The sequence below is a fragment of the Melanostigma gelatinosum genome (genome assembly GCF_949748355.1).
Source record: "Melanostigma gelatinosum genome assembly, chromosome: 16".
Taxonomy (NCBI): Eukaryota; Metazoa; Chordata; class Actinopteri; order Perciformes; family Zoarcidae; genus Melanostigma; species Melanostigma gelatinosum.
This window is the reverse complement of record NC_136649.1, coordinates 20,021,618-20,035,191: the sequence shown is the minus strand read 5'-3', so window position 1 is coordinate 20,035,191 and position 13,574 is coordinate 20,021,618. Positions and strand designations below refer to the sequence as shown.

General features: G+C 44.6%; 2 protein-coding genes across 2 annotated transcripts; one reads left to right on the top strand and one right to left on the bottom strand.

Annotated features, from left to right (window-relative positions):
* Positions 1 to 1,332: 1,332 nt before the first annotated feature.
* stx11a (syntaxin 11a) lies at positions 1,333 to 5,908 on the top strand (the record flags this gene model as incomplete). Its single annotated transcript, XM_079286169.1, has 4 exons — positions 1,333 to 2,179; positions 2,774 to 2,807; positions 3,271 to 3,312; positions 4,324 to 5,908. The coding sequence occupies 4 exons, from the start codon at positions 1,333 to 1,335 to the stop codon at positions 5,228 to 5,230; spliced, it is 1,830 nt and encodes a 609-aa protein (XP_079142295.1). The 3' UTR covers positions 5,231 to 5,908.
* Positions 5,909 to 7,552: 1,644 nt separating this feature from the next.
* On the bottom strand, positions 7,553 to 12,982 carry fbxo30a (F-box protein 30a). Its single transcript, XM_079286448.1, has 3 exons — positions 12,827 to 12,982; positions 10,112 to 12,170; positions 7,553 to 9,993 (listed from the first exon to the last, which is right to left on the bottom strand). Exons 2-3 carry the CDS (start codon positions 12,113 to 12,115, stop codon positions 9,790 to 9,792), a joined length of 2,208 nt encoding a protein of 735 aa, XP_079142574.1. The 5' UTR covers positions 12,116 to 12,170; positions 12,827 to 12,982; the 3' UTR covers positions 7,553 to 9,789.
* Positions 12,983 to 13,574: the final 592 nt, after the last annotated feature.

Here is a 13,574-nt window from a genome sequence, read left to right as displayed (position 1 = left end):
TACGCTTCTTTTTCTGGCTGAATGACTTGTCATCACCCGACAGTTGGTGGTTTCACGGCGGGCAGTACGAGAAGGAGAACTTCCGTGAGATTGCATTTCATGAAACTGAAAGGAAAGGTTGTGCTTCTGCAAGATTTCATCACTTGTTATCACGCATGAACACTTCAGTCACACCTCTTTTGGAAGATAACTTATCTGAAATACTTCCTCTTTAGTTTTCTTCTGCTGTCAGTGTGACTTCTGTTGATAATATCTGCTTTTTAGAGATCTTGAGCCCAACATTCGTCTCTTTTCACAACACTTTATTGCCTTATTAGACATTTAAAAAAGCACTTGACAGATGCCCTGAGAATATAGAAACATGTAAACACAAAATATATCAGTCATCATCTTTATGATAAATATTTAAGAGGCTTGTCTTCACCTTACTGTACGTCACTGCATGTCTCCGTGTGACACAACAGGAATGCAGAAAGTTTTGTTTCTGAAAACATTTCCTCTTAAACAGGTGTAGAAGAGATGATGGTGACATTTCTCTCTTAACAGTCGCCACGCTGAACGGCTTAACTATCATTTCATATTTTTGAATGATCAGCCTGAAGAGACCGCAAACTGCATCTACAGATAACAAACTCCCATAAGAGAAAGGTATGTGAATTCTCTCATTATAAGTTCACATATTCCATATTTTGATAAGTTAGCCTGAGACGGCATTTTAAATGTCAGAAAATCTGAACTGAAAATACAGTTCAAGCAAGAAAACCTTAAAGCGAGGCCTCTTTACACTGAGTCTTGTGGAAAAGTGTTTTCAAATAATGAAAAACGTCAATTTGAAGATTGTAAAAATCAACAAACCAGACTTGTGCCACTGGTTCATGACTGCTTTGTGTGAAAATACTGAGTATCTCCACTTGCTTAAAAGCAGATTACACACATTTACTGAAACACTTTTCCTGACCGATCACGTGCAGTCATCTAAGATTGCACGAAACCTGAAGAAGTAGAAAATGCTCTCAGCCGCTTCACACATTGATGACGAAAGCTTTTGATTGGTACGTGCGCGACTGAGTCCGGGCCTGTTAGACGTCTTCAATCGTGCTCAGGAAACATTCAACACCAGAACAAGTACGAGCTTGTTTGTTATTTTACGTCTGTGTGTTACTTTGTAAATCTTTTTCGTGTTTTCCTCTCCAATTTAAATGATGACCCTTCACAGTCTTAACCCCCAGCCTCGGAATCACTGCTCCAGTTTACAAACATGACGGAGAGATTCTCGAATCAACATGACGAAATCTAAATCTTTTTCTCTTGTTGTCATTTTTCCTTTCAGCCATGAGAGACAGGCTGAGTCACCTCCATCAGGTGCAGACTGACTCTGAGGGTTTCAGCACAGTAGAGCTGGACCATTTGTCAGAGCATGCGGCCGCATCGCATCCTGACCGGGACCTGGACCTGGACGGCGTCCTGCAGGAGGCCCTACAGATACGTCTGGAGATCCAGCAGATCCAGAGCGACGTCAGCGAGCTGAAAGATGTGAACTGCCGGCCCTTGAACGAGACCTCGTGCCCCCTGGCGTCAAAGCGGGACGCCAAAGCAATCGGGGTGGATGTTAAACGCAGGGGAGAGGCTGTGCTGCAGCGGCTGCACATGATGAATGCTCTCAGAGGGGAACTGGAGGCCCAGCGTGGCACCTTTGACCCCGCAGCACGCGTTGCTCAAACACAGTACCAGTGTCTCAGCAACGCTCTGCGGGAGGCGATGTGCAGCTACAACGACGCCGAGATGAGCCACAGGGAGGCCTGCAAACGGCAGATCCGGAGGCAGATGGAGGTGATGGACAAGGAGGTCGGCGCGGAGGAGCTGGAGGAGATGATGGAGAGCGGGGAGTTGAACGTGTTCAGCGCCCGGGTGGAGGGCAAAACGGCTCGCTCGGCCTTCCTGCAGATCGAGGGCCGACGCGAGGAGCTGCTGGAGCTGGAGAAGAGGATCCAGGGGATCCAGGAGCTGTTTCTGGACGTGGCTGTGCTCACAGAGGAGCAGGGCTTAGCCGTCGACAACATCCAGAAAAACGTTCAAAATACCGAAGTGACCGTTCAGGATGCCGCGGTCAAGCTGGACAGAGCGCTGACATCTGATAAAAACAACCCCTTCAAGCAGATGTGTTGTTGCTGCTTTCCATGTTTTAACAATTAGGTCCTCCGGTCTGTGTGGTAAAAGCTGCACTACAAACTAAAGGAACAAGACCTGAAGACATTACAAACAAATGATCTATTCCCCTCAATCTCCATTTGGTAGCTGTTCTGGAGCTTTGCTTATTGTATCACTAACTGAATAACACTGGCTCCGTTGGACAACTGAAGCTCCATCTGCTGATGAAGGTCATGTGACACCTGATGGAAAGCCAGTGGTGGAATATAAACTCACTCAAATACTTATCTACAAATGTGAGGTTCTTGGACTTGGTTTGTGTTTCCTTTCATGCTACTTTATCCTCCACCACAATTCAGAGAGAAACATTTCGCATTTTTACTCCAGCAGCACTAATTATTTGATAAATTGTGTTACTTTGTAATTCAAGATTTTACCTACAAAAACATGATAAACTGATCAAATGTGGTGCATCGTTAAACATAAAATATAAAGTGAATGCATCCGTAGCTATAATATATAACAGCACAACATATAACACTTGCAAGGGTAATGATTCAGCATTATGTGTACTTTTTAAAGATGATACACACTTAATATTATAAAAATGTCTGTATTTTCTCAGTCTGGTACTTTTACTTCCAGCTATGGAACTTGTGGTGAGACTATATTGCCCGCTGCTGTTCTCTGCTGTAATATCAGAATAATAAGGTCTACTTCTCTTTCTCCTTTTTCATCGTGACAATAAATTGGTCGACCTCAAACAAGTCTAAAAAGTACTTAAAGATCCTCAACCCTTTGCGCGCAAATTGCCAAACGCCCAAAGCCACCTGCGCGCTTCGCTGTTCAATAAAGGACCATGAGCAGAGTGCGATGGTTGCCTCCTTCCTGGAGTCACACCAACACATATGTGTGTTACATGTGGGGGGATGAGGGCGTGATCTTCCGCGTTGGTACCTGCTGCGGGCTGTCAGTGTGTCAGTGCAATATGTGTGAGTGTGTGTGTGTGTGTGTGTGTGTGAGTGTGAGACGATAGTTGACTCCTGGACATGTTGAAATGTAACACACAACGGAGAGAAAAAGAGGAAATGAGTGTTTCCGTGACCGCTCCCTCTGCTTCAGCGAGTTGAAGCGCGTCGGACCGGCGGAGGATGCCGCAGCAAGGTACGTGTGCTCGGTGCTGGATTGTGTCGTTGAGGTATAAGCACCGAAATAATCCAAGCATAGAGGCATAACTGGCTACAGCCGTATTTCCATAACCGCTTGTTGTTGTTTTCGAGTTTTCTTTGCTTCGGGATTTTCATTTTTTATGACCAAATATGCTTTCAGGTTTTATTGATGTGGTCTATTTCTATTGATAAAACCTTGTTTGTTTTTGTTTTACATCCCATTAAATAAAGTCGCATTTTGTCTCGGTAGGAAATAACTGAGTCTTGAGTCGACGCAGGAATTAACTGCGATGAAAGCGTTACAGCTGAGGAAGTAACCATCGGTTTCCTCTTGAGTTCAAACAGATTCTATCGTATGTCTTAAAGCACTACATCTAAAAGTATTATTGACAATAGTATTTTTTTTAATACAAGGGTAACATTCTCCTGATTTCATTTTCCAAGTTATATCCAAAAAAGTGTCCAAAAATGGAGACTATGACTGATTACGGGATGGTGTTGTTATATTCCCCATCAGTGGATTGTTCATGCTGATGCATCATTGTGAACGCAGTATTATAATGTGTAGCTGGATGAAGATGGAGCCATGTTTTAGCTACTTTACGGTTTATTACGATGGTTCCCAAGCTGGGGTTCTGGGCCCTTCAATGGGTCAAAAATTGAATCTGCGGGGTCGTGAGATAAAGTATAGGACAGAAGTAAAAACAAAGCTCGAGACAAATTTGTATTCATCTTTGTATTCATTATTCTTGTTTTATAGAGTGTTTGCTATGTGGAGTGTTTGCTGTTTTGTTGGGACCAGTAACTTGGGGAGTTTGGCACATGACACGCTGTTTGTTATGTTTACACTTTTACAGATTAAACAAACTCGGTGGATCGTGTTACCTTTAGACGGAGCCGTTTCCCTCTGTTTACAGGCTTTGTGCTAAGCTAACTGTGTATGAAACGCACACACAAAGTGAATAAACTGATTGTCTATGTGTCTCATGACCAGAGTTCAGTAAAGGCTCCTGACTCCTCTTGCAGGCGAGATGAGGGACCGACTGTGTGAGCTGGAGACCGTCACCTCCAAGCATTTAGGAGAGGAACGCAGGCCCGAGGAGAACCCCGACCACACCAGCGATGATGGGGAACTGGAGCAACTGGCCATCGTGTTCGAGGGAGAAGACGTGATGGACAACATCTACAAAGAGGCCCAGGCGATGAGGAAGGAGATGCAGCTGCTCAAACTGGACGTGAAGCGTCTCGGGAAGCAGAACAGCAGGTTCCTCACATCTGTCCGGAGGATCAGCAGCATCAAACGGGACTCCAACGCACTCGGGCGGGACATCAAGGCCAGAGGGGAGGGCATTTACGCTCGGCTGGAGAAGCTGAGGAAGCTGAGCAAAGAGCTGGAGGAGGAGCACGGGCCTGCATCCGCCGTGGCTCGCATGGTGCGCTCACAGTGCGTGTCTCTGACCAGCGCCTTCCACGACGCCATATCTGAGTACAACAACGCGGAGATGGTCCAGAGGGACAACTGCAAGACTCGCATCCAGAGGCAAGCGGAGATCATGGGCAAGGAGGTGACCACGGAGCAGATTGACGAGATGATCGAGACGGGCAAGTGGAACGTCTTCTCTGATAACCTCCTCCTGGAGGGGAGGACTGCCAGATCTGCTCTAAGTGAGATTGAGACCCGGCACAAGGAGCTGCTGGAGCTGGAGGGCCGCATCAGGGACATTCACGAGCTCTTCTCCCAGATGGCCCAGCTGGTGGAGGAGCAGGGCTGCATGCTGGATAACATAGAAGCAAACGTAGGTGCGACTCAGGACTACGTTGACAAGGCCACCGTTCAGATCAAGAAGGCCGTGAAATACAATAAAAGCAATCCGTGCAAGAAACTCTTTTGCTGTTGCTGCCCTTGCTGCTAATGAAACGGCACCAGTGCTATTTTCATTTCTCAGTGTCACGAGAATAATCGAGATCAGACTCAAATCAGCTTCCTGTGCAGAGATGCCCCTTCATAAACTGCTTTAGTTTGTGTATTTATTGAACTCAATCGAAGCCTGGCCTTCGTTGTTCAGCAGCGGTAGTATCCAAATGTCACACTCTAGTCGGCTATAGTTTGAGCTGTTCTGAAACAGGGCCCACGTTTCAAACCACACAACCGTATGCAAATATTCAGTGAGATATGGATGTTACATTTCCTGATAGTTACTGAGAAGAATGTTTGCATAATTGCTGTGAGACATCTATAATCAAATGCTTAACCCTCAGCTTTGTTCCTCAATGTTCAGCTGTAATGCTTCATGAGATATTTCATTAAGTAGTGTACATCAATCTAAATGGACTAGTTTTCACGGCCTGAATGTAGCTACTCTGTTTACTGGAACTGTAAGTAGGTCTATTTCTTATTACAGCCATTGCTTAACAAGCCTTTAGAAACTCACAGCCTCTGGTTGTGGTTAGCTGTGGAGGCACGATAGATTTGTGTGGATTTGTGCAACGACGTGTCGGCCACCCCCATGTATGGTTATCACCGGCTTACAGGCCAGGCCTTTGGGTTTCTCAAGATGTGTTGCTTCACATGAAAGACAACTGTCTCTGTAATGCCTCCACTTTTCAGAGATTAAACTGTGTCATGCTCAAGCCCATGCTTTCCTGTAGCTTCACTGATTTTGTTTTTCTTCTTTCTATCACTGACACACAGATTTGTGTTGTGGGGCAGGTTTGCTCAGATTCTTCCATACAAAAAGAAGAGCCAGACTCATTGTGTACATGAGTGTTTGCTCAGGTAGTCACCAGCGAAAGGGGAAAGTCCTCCGGTCAGAGTACTCTCTGTTTGCACAGCAGGCCTATCTTATTGTTTGAGTGTGGTGATAGTACAATGTAGAATGTTCCTGTGTGTGTGGCAGTCCATCATCCACTGGGGGATTCCCAGTAAAGTATAGACTGAAGCTTTAGAGGCCATCATCAGTCTCCACACTGGAACCTATGCAGTGACACACCAGTGGGTGTTTTCAGAGTCGCTGCTCATCTTCTACTCTGTGTTGGTAAGTGGTGGGAATTTACTGGCAGCATGACGTCATACAGTTACTCATGGCCGAGTGGTTAAGGCGTTGGACTTAAGATCCAATGGACGTAGTCCTCGTGGGTTCGAACCCCACTCCTGGTATAACGCAAGGGAATGATTTTCCAGACGTGCTAATTAAGCTTACACACCTGCAAACAATTAACACGGCTACCGAGGTACCGGGACCGAGAGGGGGAACACGGAACTGATACAACTGGGATACTAACTGCCATCAGGTAAGATTATGTCGTCATGATTTTTGGGGTAAATATTGACAGCACACTTCACAACGTAGCATATCTCGGCGTTAAATCAATATTTGAATGCATAATCTGGTCCACGTGTAAATAAGACGGTCCAACAACAACGTCAATGTCCTGTGTCGATTTACAGGACGTTTAACTCAAGAATAATTGTGTTTATCGATGATTTGTTTAGTTGTGATGGTCAAAACAAGAGGAACAGTGGCATTACATTTAAATTAGCATAGTTAGGAACAATTTAAATGTGCAACTGGAATAAGTCTGTAGGTTCGGCTTAAACCAGATTCACCCTTTATTTACCATGCACTGTGTAATTCAATTAAAACGAGACAAGTCACGTGCTGATTTATCACAGTGGAGGGTGTTGAATAATATTTGTCTTCATAGAATCCTTCTCATCCGTTATAGGGACATTGTTTGGATCTGGCGCCATCTGGCTGTGAACAGGTAGAACTCATAATGCACAGCACAATTACAGTTTTAGGGAAACATTGACGGAATGCACAATATATTAAAGTCCCTAAAACTTACACTTTAAAAAAAAATGTTTTGCAACTGTTTTAAGTTCCATTATTATTTATCTTCATGGCCTTCTTGTTACGTATTGATGAATATTTGTATTAACATAATTTAATCAGTTTTGCTGCCATACATACCTCACATTTGGTCATTAGCCTGTTGAAGGCAGTCCGGTTGAATTATTCTTCTCAAAGTTTTGAATCCGGTGTGCAAATACTCATTACTGTTTCCTTCAGTTAGATTTCTAATCTTGTACCCGACCTAAATATTGTTAAGTGCACACAGCTACCTTTCTACTCTGTTAACACTTCTGTCGGATGTGAAACCTTTTAGTGAGTTTTGTTAAAACAAAACGGGTGATCTATAAAGAAACAAAAAATCAAACACTTAAAAACTGAGATCCTCTTTATTAAAATGCTCCAACAGTCAAACAAATGAGGCTGGCATATTATAGTGAAAAACACACAGGAGTGAAAACAAAGTGCCTGCAATGCACTACTAAAAAACAACAAACGCAGTGTGCTGCAGATGCAATGCAGCCGTTCTTATTGTTGCATGAACCTCAACAGCGCTAAAGACTAATTTAATGCTCAGGTCATCCATTCAACTCCATCAACTAAACCTGAAGAATGCGGCATGTGATCAGATCTGGCTGAGGTTCATTGTGACACAAGTTCTAAAAAAAAAAAAAAAATAAAAAAAATGTACTAAACTGAGAAATAATCTGTACGAATGAGTTTGGAGTTGAAGACGTCAAACTCTCATGCAAAACATGAGGGAGTGAAATTCTGGCCGCGTCAGCAAAGATAAACACCCCCCCAGCATTATAATCCAAATTGTACAGTACATGCCATCATGTGCAAATCAATAATTCAAATACAAACTAGACATTACAGAGGCAAATTCTTTTTCAAAATAAAAGTACCAGTACCAAAACAAATAAGAAACAAACCACACATGGATTGGGACTTCTTAGAGTAAAAAGACAGCTTAGTTCCGTCGTCACCTGGGCTTTACATCAAACTTCAAAAAATATTTAAAACAAACAAAGTCACACAAATTCCTTCAAAGGATTATTCATTTCTGAGCAGTAATCGGTTTCTTTTTCTGTGACATTTTCAAACAATCTCCAATGCACATTGCAAAACGTGTTCACACAAGTGAGCAAAATATGTCATGTTTTGTTAGGCCGTGTTTCTAAATCCAAAAAAAAATATATATATATATATATATATATATATATATATATATATATATATATGGTGTTCAAGTCTGATTGCTTCAGCATTTCTGCTGACGGCCTATGTCAGTTACTCCGTTATAAACACGACATTGATGGATGACAAACATGTAATCTGTTTGTCCAGCACTGCAAAACACTGTTATTAGAATACTGAGCGGTTCACCAGACCCCGTAATAATCAAGTAGCTGACAAGTTGTCCTGTCGCTCTCAGTTAGTTTTGTTGACCACACACACACGACGTGTTGCGCGACAAAGCTTCATGCTACAACCCTGAGACACCAACACAGTGGACTTGTAGTGACAAAAACATACAACCATGGTAAATAATGAATATGAACACAATCAGTGATGCTCATTACTGGAGGGCAGCGTGTGTCCGTTTCACACCACCTGACCTGGCCTGCAGGGTTCTATGAGGTCTGACGCTGAGGGAGGCAAACCGAGCGGACCACTGATGGATTCTTATAGTCATGGAGTACATTCATCACTTTGTTTGCTACATTTGTTTTTGTATAAAACCTACAAACAATTGCTGGTTAAAAGTAGCTGGTAGAGCAGACAAACCACAGGCCAACCACAGCTAAAAATAGTGTTACTTCATCGCTCACCTGACTAACGAGCCTGCCCGTTAGTCAGAGGTGAGATAAGAGAGAAAGGGAAGATGCACCACCTTTGTTGCGGCTATGACATGCCAAACCACACTACATTTAAAACACCAAACATGATGATGGCGACGTGCTTAGTGAAGACAGTGCGGTAAAGTGGCCTACCACAGATGTTTGGTCAGTCTTAAAATGTAGAACACAGCCATGAAATCGGTGCGCACTAAGCGGAACACACGTGGTCACTCTAGGTATCAGGATAAGATATAAAAAATAAAAGATGCCAGTAAACTGTAAATCTCACTGAGATGTTCAGAACAACCTCATGACTAGAAAACCAAGTGTATCATAAGTTAAGGCTGTACTCTTACCTCCATTGTAGCACAGTACTGACTTTTTGATATAAAAATTAAAAAAAATCTACATCAAAACATCTGTTTTTTTCATACAATGTCAGAGTAGATAAGAGTAAAACTTTAGTACACTAGTATTAATAAATCCATAAGAGTGGAAGATACAAGGCGAGCATTTCATTTGCTTGTTTACAGTCCTGATCTGTGACTGCAGCACGCCGGCCTCTGCTATCCGGCTTTGCCTTATTTAGTGAGGGAAGATTATTACCACTGTGAGGCAAAGGGCCAAACAACAGTTTATAACGTTCAACCAGGAGTTGTGTTTTGTGAGGTTGGAAGAGACTTGTGTCTGTAAACACTGGAGGAAAATACACAGGTATTTGAGTTCTAATGGTCTCAGAAAAGTCCAACGGCTGCCTTCGTCTTTCAGAAGCACTTATGCTACTGGTTTGAGAACTGAGCGTAAACACCTTCCCTCTTTTGTGAGCTCTCTGGTGAAGCACATGCAGGGCAGAGGGATCGCCTCCTCCCGACGAGTAATCTTATTGAACTGGCACTTCTTGAGGTGGTCGGCCATGCTGGCGATGTTGGCAAACTTCCACTCATTCACTGTACCAAAGGCTGTGCTGAATCGCCACACCTGGACAAAAACGAAAGAGAACAGGTCAATTACTTCTCATGCTGTGACAATATACAGATGTACCATAGTTCCTCAAAGAATACAAGTGACACCATTTATTTTTTTTAAAACGACCAACCTTGTCTGTGATCTGCCATGAAGGAGACCCATCAGCACGCCGCTTCTTCTCCCACAGCAGGACGACCATGCCGCGCATCATGAGCAGACTCGCACACACGTCCCTCATGGTGTGGGACACTCTGGACAGTTGGCACAAGCTGAAGCTGTCCAGGAAGCTTGCTACGTGTTGCAACACTTCGAATGGAAGACTGCTGAATTGATCGCACTGAGAGCCAAAGCGGTAGGGCTTTCTCGGGAGGTCGTCCCCAGCTTTTAATGGCAAACCCGGCTGAACCCCAAACGAGCCGAGGTGCCTGTCGTGGATGATTCTGAAGCCCTGCACGGACGGGCAGAATCGTCTCTGGGAGTAGGTGCAGCCGTAGTAGGCCAAGGGGCAGCGCTGCTCCATCCAGCCATTGAGTCCGGCGTGAATATCCCCGTGAACATTTTTGAAGTGAGACGAAAACTCATCCCGCCGGAATAGCTGCCCACACACGAACGTGAACATGGAGCGTTGCTTTGTTTGGTATCGGGCCACACATTCGAGCACCAGGTCCAGTCTGAGAGTGTGGAAGGGGCTCGGATTGGAGAGCTGTGGGCTGGCGTGATCGCAGGCCGAGGCCGAACCAATATCTCCCACCATTGTGTTGGTTGCAAGAATGGCTGAAGGGAAGGAGAAAGTCTGAGTACCGAAGTCGATGTGGTAGCCATCGACAAACCTGCTGTCAGAGATTCCTCTGCCTCCCGGAGAGTCGCCGAGGCAAAAGAGCAACGCCGCAGTGATGAGATCAATGCCGTGGAGGCCCATGGGGTCATCTGCTACTTCAAGGTCCGACGTGTCTACTGACTTGTCCTCCATCTTTGCTCGGAACAAGTACGGGTCTGACAGCAGAGCCCGGCGTCCGTTAAATGTAAACATACTTATTCCTCTCAGCACATCGACGCTCTGTAGCTTACGCTCCAAACACCTATACCTGAGTTCACTGGGTAAATGTTGTAAGAAGTTATTTCTCACATGTTCAGACAGCAGGAATGGCATCGGCCGTGGAACTGGTGCTTGTTGTGGCACAGGAGGTTCGCGTGCTACAACCGGCATGTAGCTCTGAGGCATCTCTGGCCAGACACGGTTGGACTCATTTATTGGCTCCTCGACAATTTTCTCATTCTCTTCAAAAAACAACTCCACAAAATCATTTTCTTCTGCCCACCTGATAGCATCTTCTTCTCCACCTGTCCCGACTGCACAATCCACTCCACCTACTGCTCCGAGCTCACACTCTGAGTCAGAGTCGCTCTCCTGCATATCTACATTCTTCACACCCTCGGCAACATAAACATTACGACTATCACCATTTCCTCCATTTTGGAGAGCTCCATTCTTTTCGCCATTTAAATTTCCAACAATTACTTCAATATCCTTGCCATTACTGAGGATGTCCAAGGCCGCTGCTAAACTTCTGCTTGTATCCACCGAGGGTCTATAGGACCCACTATAGGGCTCCTCTTCCATTTCCACTGCTGCATTATCCAACACTGCCTCTGGTAGACTCGATGCTGTGGCCTTTTTGTTACTTTTATCTGCTTCCTTATCTCCATTCTTTGACACGGTGGTCGTCACCTTCAGGGACTCCAACAACATCCTCTGATCCTGCAGAGCCAAGGCCATGTCTAGCTGCTCCACCTCATCATAGTCTTTGCTCAAGTTTTCATAGGACTTGCGATCCGAGTAGCTCACAGGCCAACGATTCCACTCCATAGTACAACATACTATACTGGCCGGGCACGTCGCGAGGTGCTTAGCCATCCTGATCCTTGCAATATTGAACGGGCAGCCAAACACGCTGTTGAGGCATGGCAGCCGCTCATACGGACACAGTAGACGGTGCTCCTCAAGTTTGCATGAGTGAAAGACCGCCCCGCAGACGAGAGGACAGCAGACGAGGTTGCAGCAGACGCCTGCCTCTGGTCTTACCATGCACCTTCTGTTGATGCATTTAAGGCAGTGGGAGTGCAGGCCCTGCATTTTCTTTCTGTGTCGCTCCTTGCCCAATTGGTTTCTGGCAGGAAAAAGCTCAGCCCTGAAAAGTCAACAATATACTTATTTCACAAGTCTTACGAAACAGAATGCAAGACATTACAACAGTGTGTAAGGTTAGAAGAGGCAGCAGCCAGCTGTAACAAAACATGCTGCTGTTACGTGATCCCATGAACATTATTGCAACGACATGAGGTCCCGTGCCTTCAAACTATTCTGTAACTAAGTCTCACACGTGTTCTTTCTCTGCGTGTTTACTAAATATTACGGCTGTAATCTTTCACAACACCCCTCTTAGGTGTTATGGTGACACCGCTTCTTCCAGGACTTTAGGGGAAACCTGACCCCTCAAAATTTCCGCAAAGCCCCACAAGAGGACTCCTGTATTGTATAAGTCTTTGCAGCTCATGGCAAGCAACAGCTTGCTAAAATTACACAATCAGAGCAAGCAGGTTAGCAAACAGCTAAAAACAAACAAGCGGCTCTAATTGTTATAACAAACAATATCGCCATTGGTCTTAATAACTATAACTGTAATACGTTGTTTCCTTGCTAACTGCGCAGGGCAAAATAAATGTGAATTCATAAGCCAACGAAACTTTGTGAAGTTAAACAAAAGATCATCAACAACATGGCCAGCCAGTTAGCATTCGCAGCTAAACTTCGCTAGTTAGCTGATATCTGCAAGAAACCGCTTACCCGAGTCACGGGGTTCTTCGGGTGTATTTTAATCAATACTTCTTCACTTTATATCAGCGCCGTCGACATCAGCAACGTGAAAACGTAAGCTACATAAATATCTAACCGTAGCAGTCCTGGTCCTCTGATGATATGAACTGGCTGCGACTGGTTCTTCGGCTCTTCAGTCCTTTTGCTGCTCTGTAGTCGGCGTTTGTGTTGATCTCTGCTGGTGTGTGACGTTGCAGTGCGTGCCACGTCATCACGTAAACGGACATGTCATTAGGTTTGCGACCTATAAAAGGGCACTGAAGAAGACGGAGTGGGGAAATACCCTGAGGACAGTTTTACATTTAATCACTGGTGAAATGTCTCTGTGCTGTTATTTATGGATGCAGCCTCTCGCCAGGCAATTCAAATGACGTATAAAGGATAGAATAGTGGTCGATGAAGTGCTGAGGCCGTTTAATAATGAACGTGCCTGTGTAGCCAAAGCATGATGAAGCATATTCCTCTGTGCCACATACCTCGGCTATTGTCTAAAAACTATTAAAGACGCCCCCGTTGCACTGGATTACATGTCCCTTCATTACCACGAGCATGGGCAGTCAATCCCACATTCCTCGTCCTGGTGCTGTAAATATTCATTTATGTACACGTGTGAAATATTCCTCAACAAATTCATTTATTTACTCCCTTTTGAAAAACAGAAAGCGTAAGGATGTCAAAGTATTGAGAGACAGACAGTTGTTTTTGGTCTTTTAATAGG

What these genes read in the sequence shown, in the direction of transcription:
- fbxo30a (XM_079286448.1), bottom strand. Translation starts at nt 12,115, where the DNA reads ATGCAGGGCCTGCACTCCCACTGCCTTAAATGCATCAACAGAAGGTGC. An exon ending in CATGGCAGATCACAGACAAG is followed by an intron (nt 9,994 to 10,111) that starts GTTGGTCGTTTT and finishes GTTTTTGTCCAG; the next exon opens with GTGTGGCGATTCAGCACAGC.